The following is a 12,614-nucleotide window of genomic DNA, read 5'->3' on the forward strand; positions in this document are numbered from 1 at the left end:
TGGATAATTCCGGTCAGTTTTGTGCAAATATCAATGAAACAGTTACATAATCACAGTAGCTATCAGGGCCTCATTTAGGCTCTGACTCAGCAACCTGCAAGAAGCGTTTGACCGTGACCGTAAGTCACACCTTCTATGTAACCTCCAGACTCTGACACTCTTTTGAAACTTTATTTAACACACCAATTGAGAGGAACTCGCATGGCTGCCGTTTGTGTGTCCCCAAGATGCAAGAACCAGGAGGAGGATGTGCAGGTAAGATGATTTTAATTAACATAAACAGAAAATAAAGCAGTCTTGCAGAATTGTTCCAAACATAGAAGTCTATCATCGAGCACTGAGGAGTGCTCGAGAGAAAACATAAATAGACATATGCTGATTGGCAGCCGGTGTGGACGGGCTGCCAATCAACGGCAGGTGAGGAGAAAACAGTGCTCAGCGGAACAAACAGGAAATATAACAAAATAAGAGCACTGACAGGAAGTAATACAAAAACCAGGAAACAAACTGAAATTAAGTGACCGATCGTGTGTGTGTGTGTGTGTGACCCTCCAAGGTTTCTCATTGTATCCCATTGGGTTGAGTTTTTCCTTGCCCTGATGTGGGATCTGAGCCAAGGATGTCTTTGTGGCTTGTGCAGCCCTTTCAGAAACTTGTGATTAGGGCTATATACATAAACTTTGATTGATTGATTGATATAAAACACATCGGTAACAGCGTTGTAACATAAGCACTACTTGTTACTACTAAAAGTAAAGGTGTTAGTAACACTTCCTTTTTAACAGATATTATTACCAAATCATTACCTTAAAAACTGTACGGTGTTTAATCGGTGACAGAACCCATACTTAAAAAATGGAAAAAGATGCAAATTTTTGTAAACAAAAAAAGTATGCATTTTTATTTTCATGGAATTTGGACAGAAGACTCTTGATTTAAATACTTCAGTTATATAAATTAAATGATAAAGAAGCAATACATAAAAAACACAACCGTTAATAATTATTGCAGCAATACAGAACGTGCAAAGTAATGACTTGCTTGTGATGTAATGTTGATGCTCATAATTCCAAGTGTTCATGAATACACCTCACTCACCGTAACTGTCATTGGCGGATAATGAAGAAGTGTTGTGTTGTTGTGGCTACTGGCTAGGCTAGCGCTGTCTCTGAGGAGAGACGTATCTAGTTACTTTATATTTTATGGCCATGACAATCCAGCGCTGCCTAATTATGCACCAAAAACAGTTGGGCGAGTGATGTGTGATGTGAGTGAATTATGGGTGTCAATATTACAACTCACACGCTCTCTGTGTTCCGTTTTCTGCAAAGATTATGACGATTTGTTGTAGATTGTCTTTTGCTTATAGTATTTAAAGTCCTAGTCTATTCCACTTTTATGATAAAACTCATTTATTAGATTTATAAAGCGCTTATCTAGAAACGTAAAGCTCTTTACAGTGAGAACTTAAAAGCCATCATTGATTCACTCGTTACTCATTGTCATAAAATTCCATGAAAATAAAAAGGCATTGTTTTATTTTGGGTTTTTTACAAAAAAAAAGTCAAGTTTTCCATCATTTAAGCACTAGCACTGTTTTAAAAGTATACCAATGTGGTACATGTATTGATTATAATGAAAATTATACCTATCCATTCAGGCCTTGGGACATTTGTTTTTTTTTATAGAATAATTGTTTTGATTGATTGATTGATTGATTACGAACTGATTTATTTTTACAATTTGTTTCTTAGACAAAAAAAGTTAAATAGAGAGGAACACAACATGCATGCGAAAAAGTGTAGGTATTTAACTTTTGCACAGTCAGCAGCAAGCAGTATCACTTGATCAAAGTCATAGTTTCAGGGCTCGACCCCCACCCTGTCTCTGCACTTCCAGCATCCCCCTGCAAGAAAACTTGAGTGTCTTATCTCCAACACCTTGATCCCCTTGCATACAATTACCTCCAACCCCCTTCTCTCCACTCCTGACCATTCTTAGCTTCATTTGCATGAGCACAATAAAGCTGCACAGAGAAAAACCCAAAACCTAGCCTGCTATTGTTAAAAGCCACTCGTTTGCACGCCGAGCACTTTGCTTTCAAGCCTCTCGTGTACCTTACCGTCGAAACTTGCATCACAAAAAGACGTGGTGTAATTTAGCATAAAATAATGCGAGAAATATGACGGTGGCAGTGCACGGTTTATTATTTTACCAACACAGTACAGTTTGCCTCACCCTTACCCCTATACAAAGCAAGAAAATAAATACATCAGCTCTGAGGTACTTCAAAACACTGGAGTGAGAAAAATACTAGCTTATCGTAGTAGTAGGTAGTTTTGGTGTAAGTGGTCATAAAAAAATTTAAATATCTTCATTTACATTCAAGCATCTTTAAATCCATCAAAAACAGACCAGAATGTGCACTGAGGTCAAGACATTCAACAAGTGTGCTGTGGGAATCAAAAATGTACCTTAAAGGGGAACTGCACTTTTTTGGGATAATTTTCCATATTTTTCACAATCTTAAGAATCATAAGACAAGAACACTCGTTTTTCTTTTTTCTTTTTTGCATTCTAAATATTAAACACATGCGATCAAAAGTCTGCTTACAAGGGAGCATATGGCATTCGCTCTATTCTGCTGATAAAGCCCTTGAAAAAACATCCAAACCTCCATTAGGGTTTTATATACACGATGTAAGTATATATGTAATGTAGTTTCAGGCTAATTTATAATATATATTTCTTTATAATTTACGTATTCTGCCTATTTTAAGCATACAACACAATAATTTCAAAAACGCATCACAACATTCGCTTTTTTCTTCAACAACATCACTGATTACTGCTCATTGCAGACTTTATGAGAGCCAACAAACATAATTAAAACATCACTGACTGTACAATGTCAGCTGTCACTAAGATGCCGACTGCTAGAATCTTGTTATATTCCTGTTTGGATTAAGAATCATACTTGCAAAGAAAAGTGGGGCAGAACCAAGCGTCTTTTTGTGTCTTTCTCGCCATTACCGGGTCTAAATTGGATGCCAAAATGTACAAATGTGTCGGATTACATCCTCATCCTTCTACTATCAAGGTGAGAGACAATATTTATAATATAGAATAAACTTCCAAGTGCTCCAACGTGAGAAAGCAGCTCACCAGCCATTGGCACACATGGTAGGAATCACGGCGCCGCTATAAATAGTTTGTCTGTGTTAAAGCTTATAATAACAATATCACTAATACTTGGTTAATAAGTCATGAAATGTAAATGTATTTTGTTGGCAGTTTTTGGATGGTTATTTAATGGGTTTTATGGGCGGAAACATATCTTGTAAGCGCACTTTTATTTACGTTTATTTACCAGTTAGAATGCAGTAAAAAAAAAAATATATATATATATATATATATATATATATATATATATATATATATATATATATATACATATCTGTCGTCATGTCTTTCATAATGATTGTGAAAGATAGGCAAAATTCCCCCCAAAAATGCAGTACCCGTTTAATCATGCAGCTGTCGCATCAAAAGGCTCAAATGTCAGAATTATCTTCAAAAAACATGGAGTCATAACAACATGCGCATAGTTTACAATGAAAAGTAAAGGGCGCATGGTACGGTGCTTAGCAGGGAGTCCACACTTTGAACTGCCTTTTGCCTACAGGCCTCCAACACGCCCGTAACATTTCCACACATGTGCAAATTACCAGGAGGAGGAGGAAGGGGTGCGAATAGGCATCACCAATGCTCTAGCCGTGAACCAGCGACACCCCGTGATGCAGTGCCCGTTTCCACATGTAGTAGGTGGAGCGTGGGGTGAAGGGAAAATAGGAGCGGAACTCCTTGAAGCTGGGAAAGGATTTCTCCTCAAAGCGCTGCTGCAGAAACAGCTTGGCTTTGGCCTTGAAGTTGGCCAGCGTTACCACATCTAGCATGCGTTCGTCCGGCGGCGCCCCCACCAGGCTGCGCTGGGGTTGCGGGGCACTGAAGGCAGCTATGTTGGGACGACCTACGTACGTGGGAGGCACCATAAACGGGAGCACCCTGTGGTTGTCCGCCATCATTATTTCTGTGGCGATGGTCAAGGGCCTTTGCTCCACCTTAGGGGCTTCTGGCCTCTGATTGGCTGTCTTCAACTTCCTTCTGCTGTTCTTCCAGAGCCAGAAGAAGCAAAGAGACAAGGACGGAAACCTGAGCTTGAACTTGCTTAAGGATAATTTGGACTTCCGGACGAGCAGTTTAGCGCCGTCTCGCAGTTGTTTCTTACCCACATAGGCCAGGTGGAAACTTCTATGCTGCCGCCTGAAGATTGTTGTTCTGGGCACAATTTCCCGAGCGATATTGTGGGGGGTGGGTGAGAGACTTTTAGGACTGTGGCACTTATCGACATCTGAGCTGTCCTCGCTGCTGCAAGCGCTGGCTTTGTAACCTCTGCTGAACAACATGGCTTCCCTCCTCCAGTTGTAGTAGGTGGATCTGGAGATTCCCGGGAAGTTACGCTTGAAGATCCTGAAGGGTAAGGAGGTGTTCATGGCGATGCAATTCTGCAAGCAGCGTTTGGCTTCCTGCATGTGGACCACATTCTGGACCCTGTCCAGATCCAGGACGGCCATGTTGACACCAAACATGCTGGCCACACTGTCGTGGTGGTCTGACTCGTCCTGCCTGGTTTCCGGCGAGGACCATACTTCCTGCTCTGTGCTCTCCCCAGGACTGATCTCTCCTGTGGACGAGGATGTAGAGAAGTTTCCCCCAGACTTCAGCAGCTCGTGCTTCCAGTTGTAGTAAGACGAGCGGGAGATTTCGGGAAAGAACGCTTTGAACTGGTGCAGCGGGAGGAGTTTTCCTTCCAGGTAGCACGCCTGCAGGAAGTACTTCGCCTCATAACGAGCTGCCGACTTCTTGCAGTGCTCCTGAGACTGCCTCTTCCAGCGGTAAAAGGTCCTTTTAGTGATGTTGTACTTGTCCTTCAGACTGGGATAAGAGAACTGCGGCTGGTGGTTCGGGAGTTCATCAGTTTTCGTTGGCGAGAGCCTTGGCTCGCTGTCAGGACTTTTCACTGTGAAGTCGCTTGCTCTTACCAATGCCACAAAATGATTTGGTCTGAACAAGGACTCGGAATTCAGCTCACCAGACCACATGATGTGCAGGGTTTGTGGCTTGGAGTCCTGCGGCCACTTCCTTGGCCGTATGAGTCTGTTGAAGTAGGGCCGTATCTTGAGGTTGAACATGGGGTAAATAGAGTAGATGTTGAACTGCAGCACAGACGACAGCGCGTACACATGCCACATGTTGGCATAGGAGCCCTGGAAGCACGAGGCCTTGACGTCGGCATCAAAGATGGCCTCCAGTACGGTCGCCGGCAGGTTTAGCATCTCCTCTGATTCTTCAGCACAGAGGCTGAAGCGCACTGCCTGCAGCATCATCTTGGAGTCAATCATGCCTGACAAGTAGTACCTCTTCCACAGGACCATTTCCACTACGGTCCTCACCTGTGGATGATAAAAGGCACAACTTTAAACGGAATTTAGCGTCAACACCAAGAAATCCAACACAGCCGACACATGTGACACACAAAATGGAGGATACCCGGCTGTACGTTAACTGTAAGCAACATACAAAATGGTTACTGTGTGTTGTCATTAGTGGAATTTATGAAAGTGACAATTTTCTGTTGACCAAATACTACAGTGCTGAGCAACTGGCTCCACTCCTTAGGTACTATACCACTGCAGTCAGAACCCAGTGGGTGGGATACTAAAAAGTGCATCATTTTTACAACAAGGGTTCCCAGCCATGGTGGTGATTGTGCTCTCATGGAGGTGACATTTAGAAGGAGGTACTGTAGACGGTGTCAGAACCGATGGAAAACACCAAGACGAGACATTGACCTTCAAAGCCAGAAGAAGGAGAAATGACAAATGATAGTAGTCATTGTGTCATAACTGTAAGTGTGGTATAACGCCACTTCACAACACACTTCATACACAGCTGGTTTGCCAGAGAATAAGACGTAGCAGACATGATCAGTTATGCACTTCAGCCACTTTGTCGCTATATGTAGCAAGTAGAGGTACATATTAAAAGTGAAAGAGAGGTGTATCTTTTACTTTTGCATATTATATAAGCTCCGCCACCACAAGCCCAGGGAGTGTGCATCACCACAGTGTGCAGAAAACCTCCAGGGGCGAGCAACCCAACCTTTACCACTTCTATAAGTGCTAAGAAAACACATCTTAGAGACACTCTTATGTCATTTGGCAACACTTTTACACCAATGCTTTACTTTTTTCAGGCAAAGTTTGGCATGAGGGTCATTTGCTGAATGCAGCTCTTTTTAACGGCTCATTGTAGAAAGAGGATAGGTTGGGGACGGTGTGGCGAAGTTGGTAGAGTGGCCGTGCCAGCAATCGGAGGGTTGCTGGTTACTGGGGTTCAATCCCCACCTTCTACCATCCTAGTCACGTCCGTTGTGTCCTTGGGCAAGACACTTCACCCTTGCTCCTGATGGCTGCTGGTTAGCGCCTTGCATGGCAGCTCCCGCCATCAGTGTGTGAATGTGTGTGTGAATGGGTGAATGTGGAAATACTGTCAAAGCGCTTTGAGTACCTTGAAGGTAGAAAAGCGCAATACAAGTATAACCCATTCACACTCATTTCACACACTAGGGCCAATTTTAATGTTGCCAATCAAATAAATAAATGATAAATGGGTTATACTTGTATAGCGCTTTTCTACCTTCAAGGTACTCTAAGCGCTTTGACAGTATTTCCACATTCACCCATTCACACACTGATGGCGGGAGCTGCCATGCAAGGCGCTAACCAGCAGCCATCAGAGGCAAAGGGTGAAGTGTCTTGCCCAAGGACACAACGGACGTGACTAGGAAGGTAGAAGGTGGGAATTGAACCCCAGTAACCAGCAACACTCCGATTGCTGGCACAGCCACTCTACCAACTTCGCCACGCCGTCCCTAATAAGCGGTAGAAAACGGATGGATGGATTGTAGAAACAATACAAACAAAAATGTAAAAATAGAACAAAAATGCATAACATAATGAGAAAAGGTTGAAATGATGACACTAATAAATAATGAAAGCTCAAAGATATGTCTTTAAATATTTCATTACAAATAACGTGATGATGTGAAACTACTACCATATCGAAAGAATATTAACAACAATTGTTTGTTTTACATACTTGAAGGCTCTATGCCACTGCTGTTCTTTTTGAAATATAAAATAGTTGACTATTGTTATTTATGATCATATTCATAAGATCAGTATTGTTTGTTTTGATATGATGGGATGTTATAGAACACTGCCGTTCTTTTTTGAATGTATAGTTAAAGGCCTACTGAAATGAATTTTTTTTATTTAAACGGGGATAGCAGATCCATGTCATACTTGATCATTTTTGCGATATTGCCATATTTTTGCTGAAAGGATTTAGTAGAGAACATCGACGATAAAGTTCGCAACTTTTGGTCGCTGATAAAAAAAAAGTCTTGCCTGTACCGGAAGTAGCGCGACGTCGCAGGTTGAAGGGCTCCTCACATTTACCCATTGTTTACACCAGCAGCGAGAGCGATTCGGACCGAGAAAGCGACGATTACCCCATTAATTTGAGCCAGGATGAAAGATTCGTGGATGAGGTACGTGAGAGTGAAGGACTAGAGTGCAGTGCAGGACGTATCTTTTTTCACTCTGACCGTAACTTAGGTAAAAAGGCTCATTGGATTCCACACTTTCTCCTTTTTCTATTGTGGATCACGGATTTGTGCTTTAAACCACCTCGGATACTATATCTTCTTGAAAATGAGAGTCGAGAACGCGAAATGGACATTCACAGTGACTTGTATCTCCACGATAATACATCGGTGAAGCACTTTAGCTACGGAGCTAACGTGATAGCATCGTGCTTAAATGCAGATGGAAACAAAAGAAATAAGCCCCTGACTGGAAGGATAGACAGAAGATCAACAATACTACTATCAGGAGACACCGAACCAAACACTGGACCTGTAACTACACAGTTAATGCTGTGCCGCCTGTCGAAGCCTAGCAATGCTGTTGCTAACGACGCCATTGAAGCTAACTTAGCTACGGGACCTCGTCAGAGCTATGATAAAAACATTAGCGCTCCACCTACGCCAGCCCTCATCTGCTCATCAACACCCATGCTCACCTGCGTTCCAGCGATCGACGGCGCGACGAAGGACTTCACCCGATCATCGATGCGGTCGGTGGCAAGCGTCGGATAGCGCGTCTGCTATCCAGTCCTCCTGGTTGTGTTGCTGCAGCCAACCGCTAGCCGAGTCATACCAAAGACTATAAAAATGGGACCCATTACCTCCCTGCTTGGCACTCAGCATCAAGGGTTGGAATTGGGGGTTAAATCACCAAAATGATTCCCGGGCGCGGCGCCGCTGCTGCTCACTGCTCCCCAAGGGGATGGGTCAAATACAGAGGACAAATTTCACCACACCTAGTGTGTGTGTGACAATCATTGGTACTTTAACTTTAACTTTAACTTAATACACCGATCCCACCTACAGCTCTCTTCTTTGCAGTCTTCATTGTTCATTAAACAAATTGCAAAAGATTCACCAACACAGATGTCCAGAATACTGTGGAATTTTGCGATGAAAACAGAGCTGTTTGTATTGAGATACAATGTGTCCGAATACTTCCGTTTCAACCATCGAAATCACGCGCATACGTCATCATACATAGACGTTTTCAACCGGAAGTTTCGCGGGAAATTTAAAATTGCACTTTATAAGTTAACCCGGCCGTATTGGCATGTGTTGCAATGTTAAGATTTCATCGTTGATATATAAACTATCAGACTGCGTGGTCGGTAGTAGTGGGTTTCAGTAGGCCTTTTAAGTTACCTCGGCAGTTGATACTGCAATTTAAATTCAGTGCAAAAAGATGTTTAAAGCACAGTGAACTTAAACATACTTTGATGTAATCAATTAAATGTTTGTTTTTTTATTTTAACACTGCATGGTATCGAATAAGTATCAAAATCGTGGAAATGATTAGGTATCTCCATCGACTGCTGAAATTCTGCTATTGTGACGATATTAATTACCACTAATTCCAACTAGGGCTTGGCGATATATCGATACACGCGATATATCGCGGGTTTGTCTCTGTGCGCTTTAGAAAATGACTATATTGTGATATTCGAGTATACGTTCTCACGCAGTTGCTTTTAGCTGTGGACATTACACTGCTGGCTCTTCCCACTCTTTCTTGTCTGTCCTTCTCACAGACAGCGAGCGCACCTTCTACATACGTCACATACTGTCACGACATACGCCACATACGTATACGCCCTCGCGCAGCAGAGAGGTAGCAGCACGGCTAAAGTTAGCTGTGGTGCGAGTGGTAATACGAGAGAGAAGGTGCGAATCTGGTAACAAATGAAGGAAGAATTAATTCCCAAGAAAAACAGCACAGGGTCCATCGTTTGGCGGTGGTTTGGCTTCAAGAGGGAATATGTCGAACAGACAACCGTAATTTGTCAAGTGTGGGGAAAAATTATTGCTACAAAAAGTAGCATTACTGCTAATATGTAGCATCATTTGAAAAGTCACCTGCAAGAGAATGTAGAGTGCTTACTCCGCATGTCAAGATCTCCGTTCGGTGCCACACGCCCACACCATCAAAATGTCGAGGCAAACATTTCCAGATCAACACCGTATGAAAAAAATAGTCAACAACAAAAGAGATAACGTCCGCAGGAATCTACCACATAGCGAAGGACGTACACTATTTGATTTCCTATTAAGCAGCTCATTTTTATTTGACACTTATTGAAATATCTTGTGTGACATCATGTACAAAAATGCACCTTATTTGTTTTCAACTATTGTAGTGGCGTTCTGTACAAAAAGTGCACTTTAATTTAGTGTTGTTTTGATTTGTCATCTTAGAGACATCATACACAAAAGTGCACTAATAGCTTGTTTTAAAATGTCTCTGACAATCTTGCACTTTCTGTTTTGGAAATGACAAGAATGTTTGTGCCACTGTTTAATAACTGTTTAATAAATACAGTGTTGGTCAATTGACTTAGTTGTGATTTCCCTTTCTGCATGAAAGTTTAAAATGAGCATATATTAATGCAGTATGAACAAGAATGTTTTAATGTAGACACATAGAATCATCATACTGCTGTGATTATTTGTATCAAGTGTTCATTTAAGGCTAAGGCAAAATATCGAGATATATATCGTGTATCGCGATATAGCCTAAAAATATTGAGATATTAAAAAAAGGCCATATCGCCCAGCCCTAATTCCAACCAAGTGAAAAAAACTCAAAGGGAACCAAAATGCTACCTGAAGCTCCAAGCCAAGTGCACTATTGCCCATGAGCAACATGCTGGCGGCGTCAAACAACAGGTTGCCTCTTCCTTTACAGTGAAGAGGCAATAGGTCCACAGGTGCGTCCCCCGGGTACAACCCTTGAGCGATGTCGTCCACTCCGACCCACTCAGGGAAGTCCTGGCAGGGCATGCGAGGCAGCTGGAAGGGAGCCAGGACCTGATCCACTTCCAAAGCTTTCCTGGTCAGAACCTCCAGGCCTGCGTTCTCTGTGGCCTCCTGGAGATCCTTCAGGACTGACAGGACAACCTCCTTTCTTTGGATCATGACTGCAAAGTTCTGATGGGATCACAGAAGCAGGTCAGAAGAGATCTGGAGAGTCAGTGTTTAAATCATAAAAATGATTTAAACAACTAGTTAACTCGTTTATTTAAAGCATCAACAGGTGCTTTAATATCAATAGGTTATCTATAATACTTCAAAAGTTAAAATATATACTGTATAATAACATTATTACATAACTTTTGTTATATTTTACATAAAGTAGAGCAATTGTTGAATTTAAAAAGAGCATTGTATATGTTGTATAATATTGTTTCACATCTGACATATAACAATGAAATGTTATATGGGGCCCCTCAGTACATCACTGACTTCCTATGCCCCTACTCTTCAGGGCGCAGCCTCCGGTCTTCAGGCCAGAGTCTTCTAAAGATCCCAAAAACTAATTTTAAAACCTGTGGAGACCTGGCATTCCAGGCTATAGCTCCCAGACTCTGGAACAATTTACACCAGTCCCTCCGTAATCTTGACTGTGTTGAAACTTTTAAGAAACATTTGAAAACTTTTCTTTTTCGTAAAGCTTTTAGTTAATGCACCTTTTAAAATATCATTTTTGATCCACTTTGTATCCTTTTTATGATGTTGCCCCTGTTGTTTTAATTGAATTGTTGTTTTATTTCACCTATGTTTTGTACAGCGCTTTGTGATTTTATCTGTGAAAAGCACTTTATAAATAAAATGTACTTACTTTACTTACTTACTGATGCAAAGTAAATATTATTTTTCCAGAATATAGATGTTTAGTGGAATTAAAGCACATATTCAACAAACTTGACATTTAATGAACTTGTACAGAATAATATTCTACAAATAATGTATAAAGCACATGTGAAAATTTTACCAAACCATATTAAAAAGAGAAGATAATTACGACCCCAAGAGGGACAAGCTGTAGAAAACGGATGGATGGAATTGTAACCAAAAAGGAACAAAAGGTGTTTATTTATTAAACAAAACAATATAAATCTTTCTGTATTTAAAAAAAAATATATTGTTTAAAAGATATGACTTTAAATTAACTCATGATTTTGTTGTAATTTTAGAAATATAAATATGATTTTAATAGTTTTCTATATTTGATTAGTTGCAAATGTACTTGTCTGAATTTATATAAGTTTATACTTATTTCTGCTCATTTTTATTGATAATTTATTGTAATGTTGTATCGATTATTTGTACTTCTTTAGTGAAGGAAACAAACTAAATTGTGGGAATCAAGTTCATTAACTTCAAGAAAATACAGTGGGGAAAAAAACACGTTTAAGGTCAACAAGGAAGGAGCTAAAGTTGTTTGTTTTTTTGAACAAAAACAAGATTTAAACATTTAAAACATATTAACGCATAACTATAGTAAGTGTAATAAAAGCAAATATTTCACTTCGTTTGTTTGCACGATCAGTGAACAATTTTACTTGCGAGATGTTACATCCTAATAGTTTAGTTGATCAACAAGCACCATTGTTAGTGCTAAGAATCCAAAAAGTGCAAAAATACCTGAGAGAATTCTCTGTCGAAAGAAAGAAGAACAAATGTTGTTTCTTCTCTTCTGGTTGCGTCCTTACTCCATCTTGCACAAACTCACAATGAATGAAACATGCAAAAAAACTCCCCAGGAAATTGACCATCTCTTCTTTTTTTTGTGTCTGCACGATAAGAAACACCCACCCCCCCCCCCCCCCCCCACCCCCCTCTTCTCCTCCTCCTCCTCTCCCCCCCTCCCCCTTCTCCTCCTCCTCCTCCCCCTCCTCCTCCCCTCAGGGTCAACTTCAATGTGAAGTGCGAACAAAAGGACAAGTTGATTTTCATCAACAGTTCAAGGTTGCTTGTTTCTATTATTCAACAAATAAACGTTAACACTGTATTCAACATTTCGACATTGAAACAATATTCAACGTTTTAGTCAGTCTTTAAC

The 12,614-nt window shown here is 40.9% G+C and overlaps 1 protein-coding gene across 1 annotated transcript; it reads right to left on the reverse strand.

The window, feature by feature from the left end:
• Positions 1–3,632: 3,632 nt before the first annotated feature.
• On the reverse strand, positions 3,633–12,316 carry vrtn (vertebrae development associated). The gene is made up of 3 exons (XM_062043614.1): positions 12,197–12,316; positions 10,376–10,699; positions 3,633–5,513 (listed from the first exon to the last, which is right to left on the reverse strand). The coding sequence occupies exons 2-3, from the start codon at positions 10,685–10,687 to the stop codon at positions 3,771–3,773; spliced, it is 2,055 nt and encodes a 684-aa protein (XP_061899598.1). The 5' UTR covers positions 10,688–10,699; positions 12,197–12,316; the 3' UTR covers positions 3,633–3,770.
• Between the last annotated feature and the right edge of the window lie 298 nt (positions 12,317–12,614).

This window comes from Entelurus aequoreus, linkage group LG04 (genome assembly GCF_033978785.1).
Source record: "Entelurus aequoreus isolate RoL-2023_Sb linkage group LG04, RoL_Eaeq_v1.1, whole genome shotgun sequence".
Lineage (NCBI taxonomy): Eukaryota > Metazoa > Chordata > Actinopteri > Syngnathiformes > Syngnathidae > Entelurus > Entelurus aequoreus.